Source organism: Mus caroli, unplaced genomic scaffold (genome assembly GCF_978045245.1).
Source record: "Mus caroli unplaced genomic scaffold, Mus_caroli_1 scaffold_10, whole genome shotgun sequence".
Taxonomy (NCBI): Eukaryota; Metazoa; Chordata; class Mammalia; order Rodentia; family Muridae; genus Mus; species Mus caroli.
Window position 1 is genome coordinate 41,319,103 of NW_028227265.1, and position 16,352 is coordinate 41,335,454.

The following is a 16,352-nucleotide window of genomic DNA, read 5'->3' on the forward strand; positions in this document are numbered from 1 at the left end:
GTGCTCGCTTCGGCAGCACATATACTAAAATTGGAACGATACAGAGAAGATTAGCATGGCCCCTGCGCAAGGATGACACGCAAATTCGTGAAGCGTTCCATATTTTTATTTATGAAATTCCTAGCCAAATGGATGGACCTGGAGGGCATCATCCTGAGTGAGGTAACACAATCACAAAGGAACTCACACAATATGTATTCACTGATAAGTGGATATTAGCCCAAAACTTAGGGTACCCAAGATATAAGATACAATTTGATAAACGCATGAAACTCAAGAAGAATGAAGACCAAAGTGTGGACACTGTGCCCCTTCTTAGAATTGGGAACAAAACACCCATGGAAGGAGTTACAGAGACAAAGTTTGGAGCTGTGATGAAAGGATGGACCATCTAGAGACTGCCATATCCAGGGATCCATCCCATAATCAGCTTCCAAACGCTGACACCATTGCATACACTAGCAAGATTTTGCTGAAAGGACCCAGATATAGCTCTCTCTAGTGAAACTATGCCGGGGCCAAACAAACACAGAAGTAGATGCTCACTGTCAGCTATTGGATGTATCACAGGGCTCCCAATGGAGAAGCTAGAGAAAGTACCCAAGGAGCTAAAGGGATCTGCAACCCTATAGTTGGAACAACATGATGAACTAACCAGTACCCCGGAGCTCTTTTCTCTAGCTGCATATGTATCGAAAGATGGCCTAGTTGGCCATCACTGGAAAGAGAGGCCCATTGGACTTGCAAACTTTATATGCCCCAATACAGGGGAATGCCAGGGCCAAAAGAATGGGAATGGGTGGGTAGGGAAGTGGGGGGGGGTATGGGGGACTTTTGGGATAGCATTGGAAATGTAATTGAGGAAAATACGTAATAAAAAAAATAAATTAAAAAAAAAAAAAGAAAAGAAAACTTGGTTCAGGGGCTGGAGAGATGGCTCAGTGGTTAAGAGCACTGACTGTTCTTGAGTTCAAATCCCAGCAACCACATGGTGGCTCACAAGCATCTGTAATGGGATCAAATGCCCTCTTCTGTTGTGTCTGAAGAGAGTGACAGTGTACTAATATACATAAAATAAATAAATCTTTTTGAAAAAAAAAAACCCTGGCTCAGGAGTATCATTCTATCAACTTTCTAAAGCCTGTGTTTAAGGTATGCTGAGAGCTCCGGGCACTGCACGGAAGCCCACTGGTGTCTTAGTGTCAGGGCATTTACCTCAATGATTTACCAAAGCAACTGCCACCGGCCAGTACAATATACAGTAAGGACCAGCTCTACACATGTGCAGACCACATGAGAGCTGCGGTACTGTATGACCAACTGTGATAGAGGCACTCCCACACCCCAACATGTTGATATGGGTGTATGCACAAAAATTAGTTTAGGCTACTGATAGTATTAAAACGTAGCCCTAGGATGACTAAGCAGGACTCGAGAGTCAAAGGGAAAAAAAAATCAAGACTTGACTTAGATATTTACCTGGATCTCTTCACAAGGGAGCACACATATGCACAAATTCAGTGTAGGTAGACTGGTGGAACTACCCTGTGTTATAATGAGCACATCCTGTCATTTACTAATGAGAATTCGTTCAGATACTACTGAAAAGCGTTCCAGCTTCTCCAGAGCTCTCAAGAAGTGAGCAGGAGTCTGCAGGCACAGCTGGCGTCTCCTGGCCAGTCTATCCACAGCTGGGCCACTTGACACCAATCAACTTGGCTTTCTCAGTGGGGTCGCAGGCAAAGGGCTACAACCTAGCCTTGCACAATCCTACAACCAGTCAATAACCCTGCCTCTCAGACCACCATTTCGGATCCTCCCTCCATCCAGTAGTACTGAGGTTCAGACCCTGGACCTCCAGCATGCTGGACAAGGCGTCCATCATCCAGCCCCATCCACAGCCCTCTTCCTCACTGCTCCACCAAACCTACAGCAGAGTAATGCAGTTCCTTACAGCAGTTAAGTTTAAGGAGCAAGATAAAACTGGGCATGGTGGGGCATGCCTTTGATCCCAGTACTTGGGAAATGGGTTCTTAATCAGCTAGGGCTACATCATGAGTTCCTATCTCAAACCAACCAACCCAACCAAACCAAAGAGCTGGGCCACTACTACAAATACCCAAAGGTTTCCAGCTTTGTCCTGGGTGTGGCGGAATGTCTCCCCCTGGCAGCATTTGTTAAGAACAAAGGAGTTTTGCCGTCAGCAGCAAGGAAATGTCCACTCTGTCTAAATGCTGCCGTATTTAGAAGTTTTCTTTAAGTAGCTATTCCGGTTTTACAAAGCTCATACCCACAGTTCTGAAGATAAATGAAAGCACAAAGCCTTTATTGAACTGCAGACTGTGAATAATGAGTCCCGTGGGATGGGGTGTGTGTGCATAGAAGAGCAATTTATAAACTTTCAAGGCAAACAACTGACATCTTTGAAGACACTGTGAGCTAAAAAAAAAAAAAAAAAAAAAAAAAAAAAGCTGCCGGGTGTGAAATTCACTGTTTTCGTCACTGGTGGCTAGTCACATGGCCTCAGGAAATGTCGAGATTTCATAAACCATTTGTATCGAATCTCTTTCTGGTAAATTCCTTTAGTGCCTCTGCAGCGGAAACTAGACAAGACTGGAGAGTTGAGGGCTCAGACCTCCAGCACCTCATGAGCGTCTGCGTTGCTTACCACTGAAGGCAATGCTATCAAAGAAAATAAACAGAGAGCTGGTTAGACACAAACCAGTGGATGTCGCCCGGCTTCTAAGCAAGTCTATAGGATATGCTACCAGAGAGGAGTGGTGATCGCAGTGGTCTCCCCACTGTATCCAAAACCAGCACTGGTCGCTACTGTTCCTTCCCCCCTTTAACGAAACACATGGAAGCAGCAGCGCTCCTTAGCAATGCAAAGTGTGGAGAGTCACAGGATTGCTGAACTTTCAAAAGATGTGGAAACCTCAGTGTAATGTAACAGGGAATCTTGAGACTAAACCTAGAGACCAAGTTTCGTAGTGAAAATCTAAGAGGCTAAACTGTACAGCTGTAAATGGCATGGAACCCAGGGAAAGAGGAAAATGAGTTTGCGCTCCAGTCCAAGAATGAGACTGACGATCCAGGTCTGGGTACTGAGGCGAGCTCCACACCCCAATGGGTACTGGCTGTAGTGCTTCTCCAAGCCCCCATCCCAACCCAGGAGCAACCTCTATGAGCCCCACCATCCCCAAAGCACTTTTAATGGAAAGTTCCTCCAGACTCCGTAACAGAGGCCCTCTCCATCAGGGACGCTGCAGGAATACACAGCTGGGGGAGTGACAAGGGACAGGAATTTAGGAATGTCAGTCTGGCTCAGACTACAGATAAACCCATTTCCCTACTTAAAAAAGAAAGAAAAAAAAAAGAACCCAACTGAAATGTAAAACTATCAGATTCACTACAATACACGATTTCTTGTTCCAGCCCCACAAAGTCCAGGACATACTTAGGCCTCACACTCCCAGGCCAGCCAGCCGAGGCCCCCTCTGCTGCCCCTCTCTCGGTTGCCTCTTTTGGACCAGGGATTAAGGGCAAACCAAGTGGGCCTTTAGTAGGAGGTCAAATACTTACTCAAAACAAGCCTCCGATTAGAGTGAACTAAGCAATCAGTTAATTGACCAGACTGTCTTAAAGCAGGCTTCCACAGAGACGCTGCCAGGTCTGAGCTATGTGAAATACTGAGAGGGCTCTTTTCCACTTATTCTACCTACAGACAATTTGATACAGTAGCAGGAAACCACTCTGGAGGTTCCGAAGAGATAAAATGACAATACTCCTAAGGAGCCCTGTTCCCAGGCGCCCCACACCTTCTCAGCACCCCACTAGATGAACTGCTACCTCATAGAAATTAAAACTGTAACAGGCCGAGCTTAAAGAGCAACCCTGACACAAGCCTTGGCTCACTAACTGCTTCCGGCGGGTGCTGCTTTCTCATTAAGATGGTTTCAAGCCAGAGATGGTAGCACAGGTGGATCTCTGTGAGTCCCAGAACAGCTAGGGCTAGACAGATCCACAGATGAGCTGGCCTCAACAACTGCTTCATGGGCTTGGAGATTGCCAAGTAACATTTCAGCATCTATCAGTGATAACTGGGTTTATCTAATAGCTTAACAATTACTTCTTAAAGTTAATTGTATTAGAGCCAATTCTCTGTGAATATTCTTTGTTTCTGGGCAATACAAAACCTCAAGCAAATAGGATGAAGGGAACAGAGCAGTTCTTAACTGCTCACCAGCCAAACTCTGGGACTGCAAAAAAGAACGCAGGACTCATCACGGTGGTAACTTCCAGAGAACATTCTTTGAGCCTATCGCTGGTTATCAGGAAGGTTACTCAACAAGCACAGGACAGACCACAGCATCAGGATCCCACACTGCCCATTTTCAACTGTTTTTTCTGACTCTCTTGCCTTTCAAGCACTAACCTAGAGGCCACTGTACACCATACATACTCACTGCCGTAGGAGGGGATGAGAAGAACACAGGAGACTGAAGATTCCGGAGCAAGAGACCATTCCAGACGCCCTTCTCAAGCAGGGCACAGTTACATACACCGTTAGTGCTGGCACTGGGGAGGTTGGGGCAAGATGATCTCAAGTTTGAGGCCAACTGGACAACAGTCTGTCCTAACATCTTCCCAGTAGACAAACCCTAACTCCACCCCACAGAGAGACATCACCTTCCTATGATCCATGAGCATTATCCATGATTATCTGGGATGAATTCAACAACCTAACTGTGAGAGAGGCTCCCAATGTAAACCAAAGTAAAATGTTCTCCTAACGGGACAAATATATAATGTGGTCAGCTGCCTGAAGACCAGAGAGAGCATACATGAAGGCCAAAAACCTAGGGCTGCAGTATTAACACAGCAGTCAAGAGTGCTGGCTGCTCTACTAAGGAAGCCATGCTCAGCTCCTAGCACCCACAAGGTGGTACAAACAGCTGCCACTCTAGCTCCAGGGCATCCTCCATGTTCTTTTGGTCTCTCTTGGGCTTCTGCACATAGAGTGCACATAAAGCCATGCAGATACTCACATATACAAATAATCTCCTAAAAATGATTTTAAAAGTTGAAGATTCTATAGAATGATAGACTTGAAAACTAAGTGTAGAATCCTCAAACAAAAGCAGTTGAAGAGTAGGGACGACCATCCAGGGCACACTGTAACTCCAGCAAAGAGAAACTTTCTTTCAGATGGAAGTTCCTTCCTGTGGCTCCCTCTCCAGGCCCAGCACTGCGGCTACATAGTAGTAGTTAGTTGCTCCTTAGGGCAGATACACAAGTGTGACCACCAGATAAACATCACCACAAGGAGGCAATGTTTGGAAACAAACTCCCCTCTATGAATACCCATGAATACCAGAGATCCATGGGTACCAAAGGACCAAGCAGAATGGTTAAGATGCTTTCCAAAGACAGCTACAAAAATCTTCATCCAAAGTACTGAAATTCAAGACAAATGGGAGTCAGATACAAAAGACACAATGTACAGAACAAATGAGCAGGCAAACTAAAGTTCTTGAAAGTATTTTACTTCAGATTGAAAAATGAACAGCTTGCGCGCTGCTCATTCCAGATACACAGTATTCACGAATACAATGCTGGTCATCTGGGGAAATGTATACACACCTCAATTCTCCTTCATGCTTTTTCTTTTAGAAAGATACTGTTTACCAAAAAGAAACATCAGCAGTACAGGAAAAACTATTTTCCCAATAAATTTACGAAAACCTAAGATTCCCAATGGAATCAAGATTATCTTCCCGCTACCACCACCTTAATATAATCACATGCTTATTGGACACTAATAACCCACCTAAGAGTACATTTACTTTCAACAATGAGGGTGATTCTTTAAAAAAACTTCAGTGTGGTAAATGTAACACAGATCTCTGCAGGTGTTAAGTGTCTGAAATAGGCAGCTAATACTGGATTTATTATTTTTTTTATAAATAATTGTTCCCTTAGCAGTAAACATAAGTCTACACATTCACAAGCCTACAAAATAAATACTGTGATTATGCACAATATGTTATGACAAACTAGTTTCAAAACAACAAAACTTCAACATCTTGATAAAAATTCTGATCAGAATAAAATGTGACTCTAAAATTGAGAACAGTCAAAATAACATCACATTTAAAATCTTCCACAGTTTACACAGTACTGTGAGTTTCCAGTTGTGGAACACATTTTTTTCCCATTGTAAATTAAAATATGAACATATTGAAAATTGTTAATTTCAGCAATGACACCGGTTTTGGTCTTACTTTATAGCATTATTCTCATTATAAAAAGTTGCACTAAGTGTCCATTAATGGTCTGATTGGTCGTCAGTATTTCCTAAGTGTATAGAAAAGAAATGCCTAAATGCCAACAGTACTTCACACATACACATATAAAAGAATCCCATCTCGGAAATGGCCGTACTGAACAGAGCCACACACACACTGATGCTAGACACGAGGGCTTTCTAAGACCACTCTGCTGACAAGCGAGCAAGCGGAGCGTGTACAATGCATTGTGTTAAGTACCCCACCCGAGTCGAGACTCAGCTGGCGATGAGTAACAGGATTACACGTCTGCGCTTGTAGCTGACCACAGCCAAAGTTACAGGATGATTAAAACAAGCCAGTGTTTACAAAGTTTTCATTAAAGACAGCAATTCCATTAAAGGAGAGGATAAAGAATGGGATGACAAGAAGTATTTGGTCTTAATAAGGCAATACAAAATCGATCCATTATCAAAGACCATTTAATTTTTAAAGATCGACAATACCAAAAGCATAAAGTGGAGTATAAGAAAATAGTTTTTTATAAGTATGATTTAATTAAAGCTGTTTACAGTTACTCTCTCCCACAGTAGTAAGCAGGAACCTAGAAAGAATGAGAGGACGCCACAAGCACATGGAACGCAGGGTCGGAGGAACCAGCATGCGAGCGAACGAGGGCTGTGGAGCTAGAGGTCAGCCACACTGTGACAGGAACAGCCCAGGCCCAGGGAGGCCTTTCGTTTCCTTTGAGGAAGAAGAGGAGGGAGGGGAAGAAAAGACTGCTAGGAAACACACACAAGCCCTGCTAAGGCCCAGTGCCCAGGAAGACACAGCACTGGAGAGCAGGTGAGTTCATTCTGAGAGACAACTAGAGGGTGTTCAGTGTATACACAAGTACATAGTACATTTTTCTCTTTTTTACAAAATAAAATAAACATCATTTGCCACCATAAACCTTTTGCTTAGAGAGGAAAGAATTTTGAAGCAGGTCACAAGGGTTCTATGAAGTCATTTCAATGCTGAAGAAAACAGACAGGACCAGAGCCAATCACTTCCCTGCATGTGTTAAGAGTGACGACAACTCAATTATTCTTCAAACTATCCTGAGAAAAAAATCTGTTTACAATTCAAATAGTAATGTTATGTAAAAAGTATTAACAAATCCACTATTACAAATATCAATTTCCTATATGGTCTTCTATATATACACACAATAAAATGGCAAATATATGCAAAATTATTTTTAAAAAAAAAACATGCACAAACCCCTTTCCCTCGGAGTCTGACTTCCTATGAGATGCTCCTGCTGACCTGCCCACCCATCTCCTTGACACTGCTCTCTCTTCCCGTCAGCTACCCACACTGAGCACTAGCCCCTATAACTCTGCATAAAGCCAATGAGAAATATATTTATTTTACATTCAAGCTTTAAATCTTAAAATGACCCTGTTGTAGCACATGACTTATCACATAAGCAGCCTTTTCCCCCTTTTTTTTGCTTGCTTTTTGTTTTTGCAGTTGTCAGTCTTCATGATCCATTCCGTGGCGAGCTGGGAAAAAACGCAGTTGCTAAATCAACGTCTGAACAGTGTGAGGCTCCTGCCGTCCCAGGAGTCCCTGTGCAACTGTCCTGAGCACGAGATCATTGCACACAGAAGACAGTCCGTCGCAGAGCGCCGACTATCTACAAAGCTCTGAGAGGGGCGCGTCCCTCTTGTGTCTCCTCTTTTTGCCATGGTAATACTGAGTATTGGATTTGCCTTGATGCTGTTTGCTTGTCATCAAGGCACCATGGCTGGTTTGAGCTGTACCTTGGAAGCCTTTGCTGGAAGAACGGAAGAGCCTTGCTGATCCATGCTGCAGAAGAAAAAAGCAGTGAGAATCGGAGCAGAGCTGCCCACTGGCAAACCGCATGCAGGGCCGCTCCCAGACTAGAAAGGGGCAGGCACACACTTAACATGGTCCCCCACTGCCAACTCCCACACATGCCATTCTGAGAGTCCCACACTGTCACTCTGGCCAATCTGGACCTTCCTTCCTATGCAGTTCAAGCTGGCCTCAAACACTCAAGAGATCTGCCTACCTCCCCCTCCCAAGTGCTAGGATTAAAGGGATGTGTCATCACCCCCAGCTATCACAGACTGTTCTAGAGGCTAGAAAAAAAGAGGACTAACAGGGGTGAACTCTATAGCTCCCCTTCCTGACAGCATGTGTACAACGTGAAAGCTTCCTCAAGGATCCTATTGCTCACACAACATGCTAAGAAGCACTACCGGAGGAGGTCATGAGACCTAAGCAGGTTAGAGGCAGGTCAGGAGCAGTGGCTGCTTCTTTCCTGTTCCCAATGACAGCTCTTGTGGCTCCTACTGGCACCAGTGTCTGGTTAGCCCTGCCCCTCCCTGAATCTGCATTTGGTGCCCATGCTAAGACTGTAGAGATACAGTAAAATCACAACTTCCAAGAGGACAGACTTTTCCTATGGTCCCTGCTGCATCTGAGGATGGGAAAGAAAATTTTTACCACAGATCAGTATCAAAAGCTTCTTCTCTTGCCTGATTAGTTTATTCATGGCAAATTAGTAATACTATTTGGCAACTAAAAATACTTAAGTCAAAGCTGATGTTAATCAACTGAACCTGTCTCCCAGCTACCTGGTAATTGTCCTCAGCAACAAGTATCAAATAAGAACAAAGAACTAGCTGTTTCTAGGGATGCTGCAGACATTCCATGCCAGCACACTTCAAGCACAGCCACGGAGACCACTCATCAGCCTGCTCTACACTCAGCTACATCCTCAGCCCCAAGGCTCCACAGGCTTGGCTAGCACTAATGTTACTATGTTACAACCTTATCTTAAAAAGAGCTTCAGGACATCTGGTTTGACAAAACAGTTCATTCTTTAACTAAGAGAGTTCTTTGTGTGTAGCAACTGTGCACATGTAAGAAATTCTAACTATACGATGTTTAATATATGCTAACCATCTAAACATTTTCTAATTGTTCTAAGCATTTCTATAATTATTAACATAGTATTCATTCATTATAAATTTAAAAGGTAGACTATTCTTGTCATCATGTTTAATATATGCTAACCATCTAAACATTTTCTAATTGTTCTAAGCATTTCTATAATTATTAACATAGTATTCATTCATTATAAATTTAAAAGGTAGACTATTCTTGTCATCATTTCATAGAAAAGGGAGGTACATAACTAAGTCTGTCTAGCAGATGAGAAAGTGAAACAGAGGGGCCAGAGGGGCTGTTCAAGGCCATGCTTCCCACTGCTGAGAACAGGAAGGAACACACCTGAGCCCGTGCTAGTCAACGGGGCACTATCCATGCTGCCACTTTATGACTTCTGCTTTCTCAGGCTGTGTTTCATTATTTATTCTTCCAATAATAGTATGAGACAAGAATTGAAATTTAATTCTAATGGGATAAGTTTATGTGGTTTTCTATCTATAAAAATGCAACTGTTATCTGATCTGTCCAACAACAGTAAGTACAACAAAATAATGTATTTTCTCAATACTTTAGAAAGTACTGAAAAAATTTACCCCTGTGAAATATTAGTGTTTAGTAGAGGCATGAGAATGTGTGGGTCTGATGGAGCTTATAAACATGGAAAGAAGCAGCAAATGCCGTGGAAATTTTAAGTTTATCAATTCTAGTAAATACGGATAGGCTATTCATACTTGTTATAAATGCTTTAATAAATACACATTTTAAAATTAGAAGCGAAAAAAGAACTCTGACTATCTGAAACTGAACGCTAAGAGTAACAAGCACAGATTCTACCCACCTGTGATTTGTTGGTGTTGTTGGGTGTGTTAGTGGTTTGAGTGCTCTGCATTTTCCCAACTGCCTGAGAGACTTCCAAGGAGACATCCTGTGAGCCTACCCGGGTGACAGTGGGTGGACGGCAGAGCAGCTGTTTGGGGGTTTTGCATGGCGTTGCATCAGAATCCTAACACAAGTCACATGGGTAAAGCAATATATTAGTAATTTTCATATTCAGAACTCAGAGGGGCAACAATTTTGGCTAAGTACTTTCTAGTCTAAACAGACTCATCTGGGAGCTGAAGAGGCTTTACTTCAAATGCTGTGTGAAGGGAAGGTGTGTGTGCGCATCCAAAGCATGCAGTCAGAGACCACACAACAGCTTTTGTCTTCCTCTACCCCTACACTTTATTTTCTGAGACAGGGTCCCTCACTGAATGAGAGTTTCTGCTCCCAACAGTACAGCTGCAGGCAAACACAGTCATGACTGTTTCAAAGGGATTCAGGTCACACTCAGGTCAGGGGACACAGGGTGCTCACACTCAGGTCCTCTTGCTTGCACAGCTTGCATCTCTGCCCCACTGAATCATTTCCCAGCCCCTTCTGCAAACATGTGAGGTGATCTATTCCACTGTGTGCTTCTAGTTATTGCCAAATCACTGACCACATCTAGCTGATTTTTAAATCAGTTGTGAATGTCAGTCGTTGTGAGTTCCAGTTGATGTGAACTTTTTAAAATAGCAAGTCATATAAACAATGGAAGATCACCATAAAGAGGGAGGGACCTAAATGCAAGATGGCAGGTTCAAGGGGCACAACTGAGTGTCTAGGACAGGGATGCTTGTTCTAAGCTCCATCTGCTTTCTTGGCTGCTTTATGCTGGTACACTGCCTGACATGTCAGCGGCATAGCTAGTCTTCTTTTCAAGGCAGTCTCTACCAGGGACATCTAGCTTAGCATTCATTCCACCTTCCAAAGCACCACTCCAGAACCCAGACACAAGGATCCAGTACATCAATATTTATGACTCCATAACAATATGCCATCATATTGTTATGTGGAAAATTGTTTCTTTCTTTCCTCCTTTTTCTTTGAGACACAGTCTCATTTAATGCAGGCTGGGCTCCAACTCACTATGCAACAGAGCATGTCTTTAACTCCTGCTCCTGAGTCTCCTGCTTCCACCCTCCCTATTATTGGGATTATAGGTATGCACCACCAAGCCTGATTTATGCAGTGCAGAGGACTAAACCCAGGGCACATGCTCGTACCTCCAAGACCCTAATAGGACATTTTGCAATCACATATTAAAGTCAAAATTCAAAGGAAAGACAAATCTACCTTAAACTTTAATTAAGTAGACTCAAATTTTTTACAACGAAAATTTAATGTGAGATGTTATTCATCATAATAGAGACAGGAAGTAGACCAAAGGTTATGGGAAAGGGGAGCTGGGAGAGGCTACTAAATAACATGGATATTGGGGGGAAGGCAGGGGGATTGAGACACCATCTCTCTATATGGCCCTGGTGGAGGACTGTCTCCCTCTGCTTCCCGAGTGCCAGGACTGAAGGCATGTTCCACCATGCCTAGCTGGAAACATCCTTAAATTAAGAGTGAAAGTAGCTGTGTAATACTGAATACATTAGAAACTCAAAATTGAGCCTTTAATCCTAGAACTTAGGAGGCAGAAGTAGTTGAATCTGAGTTTGAGGCCAGCTTAGTCTACATAGTGAGTTCCAGAAAACACACACACACAGACACACAGACACACACATTCCTAGAGTTACAGGCAGTTGAGAGCTGCCTGGCATCATTGCTGGGAACCCTGAATTATACTTTTATTAAATGAACTTTCTGATATGCAAGTTTTATCAGTTAACAATTCAATTAGGAATCTCAATAACAAGAAAAAAAAAAAAAAAGCTTAAGAAAGTGAAAGCAGCCGGGCGGTGGTGGCACACACCTTTAATCCCAGCACTTGGGAGGCAGAGGCAAGGCGGATTTCTGAGTTCGAGGTCAGCCTGGTCTACAGAGTGAGTTCCAGGACACCCAGGGTTATAAAGAGAAACCCTGTCTTGAAAAAAACAAACAAAAAATCAAAAAACAAACAAACAAACAACAAAAAAGAAAAAAAAAAAGAAAGAAAGAAAGTAAAAGCTGCTTTACAAATATTATTCTATAGCATGGGATCACAGCTCTATGAACCCCGACATGGAAAAACAGTATGTGATGTAGAAAATCCTTTACAAGGACAAGGATGCCCTCTGGAGGCGAGACTGGGGACTGTGGGTTAATGAGAGGACATTCTCTTACTAGAGCCCTGAGTGACCTGAGTATGGTCATAAAACTTAGTGAGGAATAAAGAATAAACAAGCTATCTAAATCCAGGATGCATGCTATGGAGGCTGGGGTGAAGTGTGTCACCTGCCATCTTTGAAGCAGATCAAAGAGGAAGAGGAGCTGCCTGCGGGACAGAGGGTGAGGAATATAATAAGCAAGTCAATGCTAATGGAGCATGGAATGCTACAGCCACTGACGGGTTCTACCTTCACTAGATTTTCAATTATCTTTAAAAAAAATGTTGGGGAAAAAGAATGAAAGGTATTGGAAATCTCCCTGGTGCCTCTGAGGGCCCTCCAAAGAGCAGGCTGGGGCGGCATGTGTCATACTTACGACGTCACTAGAGCTGGACTGCGTGGCAGAGGAGGAGGACACGGGACCTGATGAAGAGTTTGAAGAGTGTTTACTAAGAGGCTCCGAGGCGTTACTTCTACATTTTCCAAGGGCTTCCTTTTCTTCAGACAGATTATTATTACATTTATCTAACTGCTGAGTATCTACTATCAAGGTAACACCATTTCCTGAAAAAGTGGCAAAAGATTGGAAAACGTTTCTTCCCATTAAATACACAAAACATAGAAAAAGCCTCGAAGACCCAGTCCACCATCAAGGAGAAGGTCTTACCGTTGCAAGACGGCTCGGGCCTATTCTGCAAGCCCCACTGTTTTGATATCCAATCTCTATACGTGGCAACTTCATCCGTCACTCTAATTATTCTACCTAATATGCTGCACAGGTTAAAAAAACAAAAGAGGTGTACATTAAGTTGAAGATAAGAAATACCAACCACTCTCAACACACAGGCTGGCCTGGGCTAGACTTTTACCTCTCTGTTTCATTGTTGGGATAGTACTTTGCAATCGGCGATACTGCATGACTCAATACCACATAGGCATAATCAAAGGCCTGCTTCACCTGCATGGCCCCATAGGAACTCCTTCCAACATCATTACCTTTAAAAGAAATGGATACGAAGACAAGTAAACCTGGCTGCTGGTTAATATGAATGAAGGCTGATGAGCCCTTGCCCAGGAACAAGGGTCATAGCTGCTCATGAGTGGGCTGTCAGCCTTGGAAGACCTGCACAGTGCTTTGCTATGGTACACCCACCCACTGCCTGCATACAACTTTAGCCCAGCAAGGATTCTCCTATCACATATACAAACAAACAGCTGGCTATTTTCTCCTCGAAATAAAGCCAAGCTACATTGAAAACAGGAAGGAAGGAAGGGTGCTGCCTGTTCTTTGTCTGTATTAGCTATGCACATACATCTCCACATCATAAGCAAATACATTTAACGTTGTGAAAGTGAGGCAGAAACTTCCACTCCGTTCACTCTCAAGCCACTCCCAAAGGTAGAACCATACGGAGAGGGCACACAAGAAGAAAGAAGCAGTCAGAACACGAGGAAGAGCGGTCTCCTGGAGCTTTTCTGCCCATGCTCCCTGCTGTCTGAGGACTTCCACCTTTCCTCCTTTCTTTCTTTCTTCTTTCCTCCTTTCTTTCTTTCTTTCTTTTTTTAAGATTTACTTATTTTATGTATGTGAGTACACTGCCCACTGCCACTGTCTTCAGACACACCAGAAGAGGGCATGGGATCCCATTACAGATGGTTGTGAGCCACCACGTGGTTGCTGGGAATTGAACTCAGGACCCCTGGAAGAGCATTCAGTGCTCTTAACCGCGGAGCCATCTCTCCAGCCCCATCTTACCTCGCTAAAGCCCTGCTGACAACTAGCTGGAAATGCCAGCCCAGAGGAGGAGAGATGGCTGCAAACCCACCCCACAGTGAGCTCCTCTCTGCTTGGCTTTGAAGGTCAAATGGCCACTACCCCAACTTCCATGGAAGTCCAGCCGGTGGGTTTCTGGAGCATGTGTTGTCTCTCATATGATAAGAGTATTCTGAACAAGTGTTACTTAGAAATAAGCATTTTCATCTCAACAGAGTAAAGCATGCGTGGACTGTGACGCCCCTCTGAAGCCTACAGTCACCGAATCCCAGTACCTGGTTGTAAAGGATCTTCGATATAAAGCATTGACGGCCGGTAGCCATCAAGCATATTTTTCTGTACTTCATCTTTGGCCACATAGGAACCACCATCCTTTATCCGGATGCCAGTCTTTAGGTAATTGAAGTGCCGTCCATATAATTCAAAAAACTCTATTAAGAGAACACCATAGTTTGTATTGGGGATGCAAGCATCTTCCCTGGGATGTAACTAAAACAGAAAAAAAAAAGGAAGAAATTATTTTGGATTTTCTCTGTTATGAAGGAGGGAGTATAAGTGAGATCCCAACTTCTATGAGCACTCGCTATCATCATCATCTTGGACCAGTTGACAGCTATGCTGATGCTACAAAAACCATGCAATGCGCCATGGGTATAGACCAGGTAGGTAAGGCTGAGTGTGAACCACATCAGGGAATTCATTTCACTTAGCAGTCTGGTTACTGGCAACCACTGCCAAACAGGCAAAACTAAAACTCTTATCCAAAAAACATGTTTCAATTATAGCTGAACTTCCATGGGCAACTGCTTTAGATGTATCCTTATTTCTGGTGTGTGCTTGTATACATGTATATCAAAGACAGTAGTAGATGAGAGGTGTCTTCCTAAGTCACTGCCCACAATGTATTATAATATATATATTTAGGTTTATCAACACAGGGTCTCACTATGTAGTTCTGGCTGTCCTGGAACTCACTATGTAGACCAGGCTGGCCTTGAACTCACGGAGATCTGCCTGCCACATCTGGCCACCATACTTGTTGTTTTTCAGATAACAGTGCTAAGGAAAGGAACCTAGACTTTATGCATGATAGGCAAGTGAAAGAGTGTCTGTCACTGAAGTACTGAACCCAGTGGGCTAGACTGGTGGGCCAGCTAGCCCCAGGGATCCTCTTGTCTCTGCCATTCCAGTGCTGGGACTATAAGCACCTGCTGCTGTGACCAGCTTCCAGCTTGTTAGTGGGCTTCAGCGATCCACACTCAGATTCTCAAGCTTGCAATGGCAAGTACTTTACTGACTGAGCCATTTCCCAGTGTTGCTGCTGCTGCTGCTGGTGTGTGTGTGTGTGTGTGTGTGTGTGTGTCTGTTCCTTGGTGTGGACGGCTCTAGCATGTCTGCATATATATGTTCAAGTGGTGTGTGTATTTATATGTACAAATGAATGTCTAAGTGTAAGTAGAGAGGCATGCAGGAGCCAAAGGTCTGCTGCTGACATCAGCTGTCTTCCATAATCACTTTCCATCTGAAATAAGGTCTTTTACTGAACCCAGAGCTTGCTGACTGACCAGTGAGCTCCAGACAGCCCTGTGTGTTTGGCTGTTATTGCATTCACATTTACAGAAACCAGGCCAAACATTACATGTTAACATACCTAGTGAAGTCTCAATCTCTCTCCTAGGAATGTTTAATTTGCTAAACTATATAAAAGGTACCCAGTTTAAAGGAGAAGTACTGTAAAAATTCCTGATTTAAATTTTCTCCCCAAATATCTCTGCAAGTAGTTTATCTTTTTTCCAGTGCACACTGATATAGCACACCCACACAACTTACCTGAAGGAAACTGACTGCCATTAAAAAGAGACTATAAGAACCAATTCCACCTGTAAATACTTCATTAAGGTCCCTCTGTAATAAGAACTGTTTCAATACTAAAACCAAGTATGGCAATACAGGATATTTCTGAAAGAGAAATGAAATTACATTTTCAATGAATTCCTATATTTTAATAGCCCAAAGCATCACCAGGGGCATAAATTGGTCCTTATAATACAAAATTTGGTAGATATATGTAATATATTCAATTTCAAAGTCACCCTTCTAAGTAATAAAAGGCTTTCTCCTCATGGTGACATAAATAATGGCGGCCACATGCTGTCTGAACAGACATACTAACTATCTAACCATATTATTATGATCACAGAAAGGTCT

General features: G+C 43.2%; 1 protein-coding gene and 1 non-coding gene across 7 annotated transcripts in view; one reads left to right on the forward strand and one right to left on the reverse strand.

Moving 5' to 3' along the window:
• LOC147002364 (U6 spliceosomal RNA) lies at positions 1–107 on the forward strand. The gene has a single exon (XR_015048753.1). It is a non-coding gene; the product is annotated as a U6 spliceosomal RNA (small nuclear RNA).
• Positions 108–2,456: 2,349 nt separating this feature from the next.
• Tent4b (terminal nucleotidyltransferase 4B) overlaps positions 2,457–16,352 on the reverse strand; it is a 62,997-nt gene continuing 49,101 nt past the window's right edge. For 2 of the 6 annotated variants that reach the window (XM_029480474.2, XM_021169769.3), the window contains 7 exons: positions 15,975–16,103; positions 14,420–14,633; positions 13,240–13,366; positions 13,038–13,141; positions 12,747–12,934; positions 10,093–10,257; positions 5,526–8,144 (listed from right to left, as the gene is read on the reverse strand). In XM_029480474.2, coding sequence (XP_029336334.1) covers positions 7,968–8,144; positions 10,093–10,257; positions 12,747–12,934; positions 13,038–13,141; positions 13,240–13,366; positions 14,420–14,633; positions 15,975–16,103 — 1,104 coding nt within the window. In that variant the 3' untranslated portion in view covers positions 5,526–7,967. Of the gene's footprint in view, positions 2,683–5,525; positions 8,145–10,092; positions 10,258–12,746; positions 12,935–13,037; positions 13,142–13,239; positions 13,367–14,419; positions 14,634–15,974; positions 16,104–16,352 lie in introns of those variants that run through there. The other 4 variants (XM_021169770.3, XM_085843726.1, XM_085843728.1 and 1 more) reach the window with 4 other exon arrangements.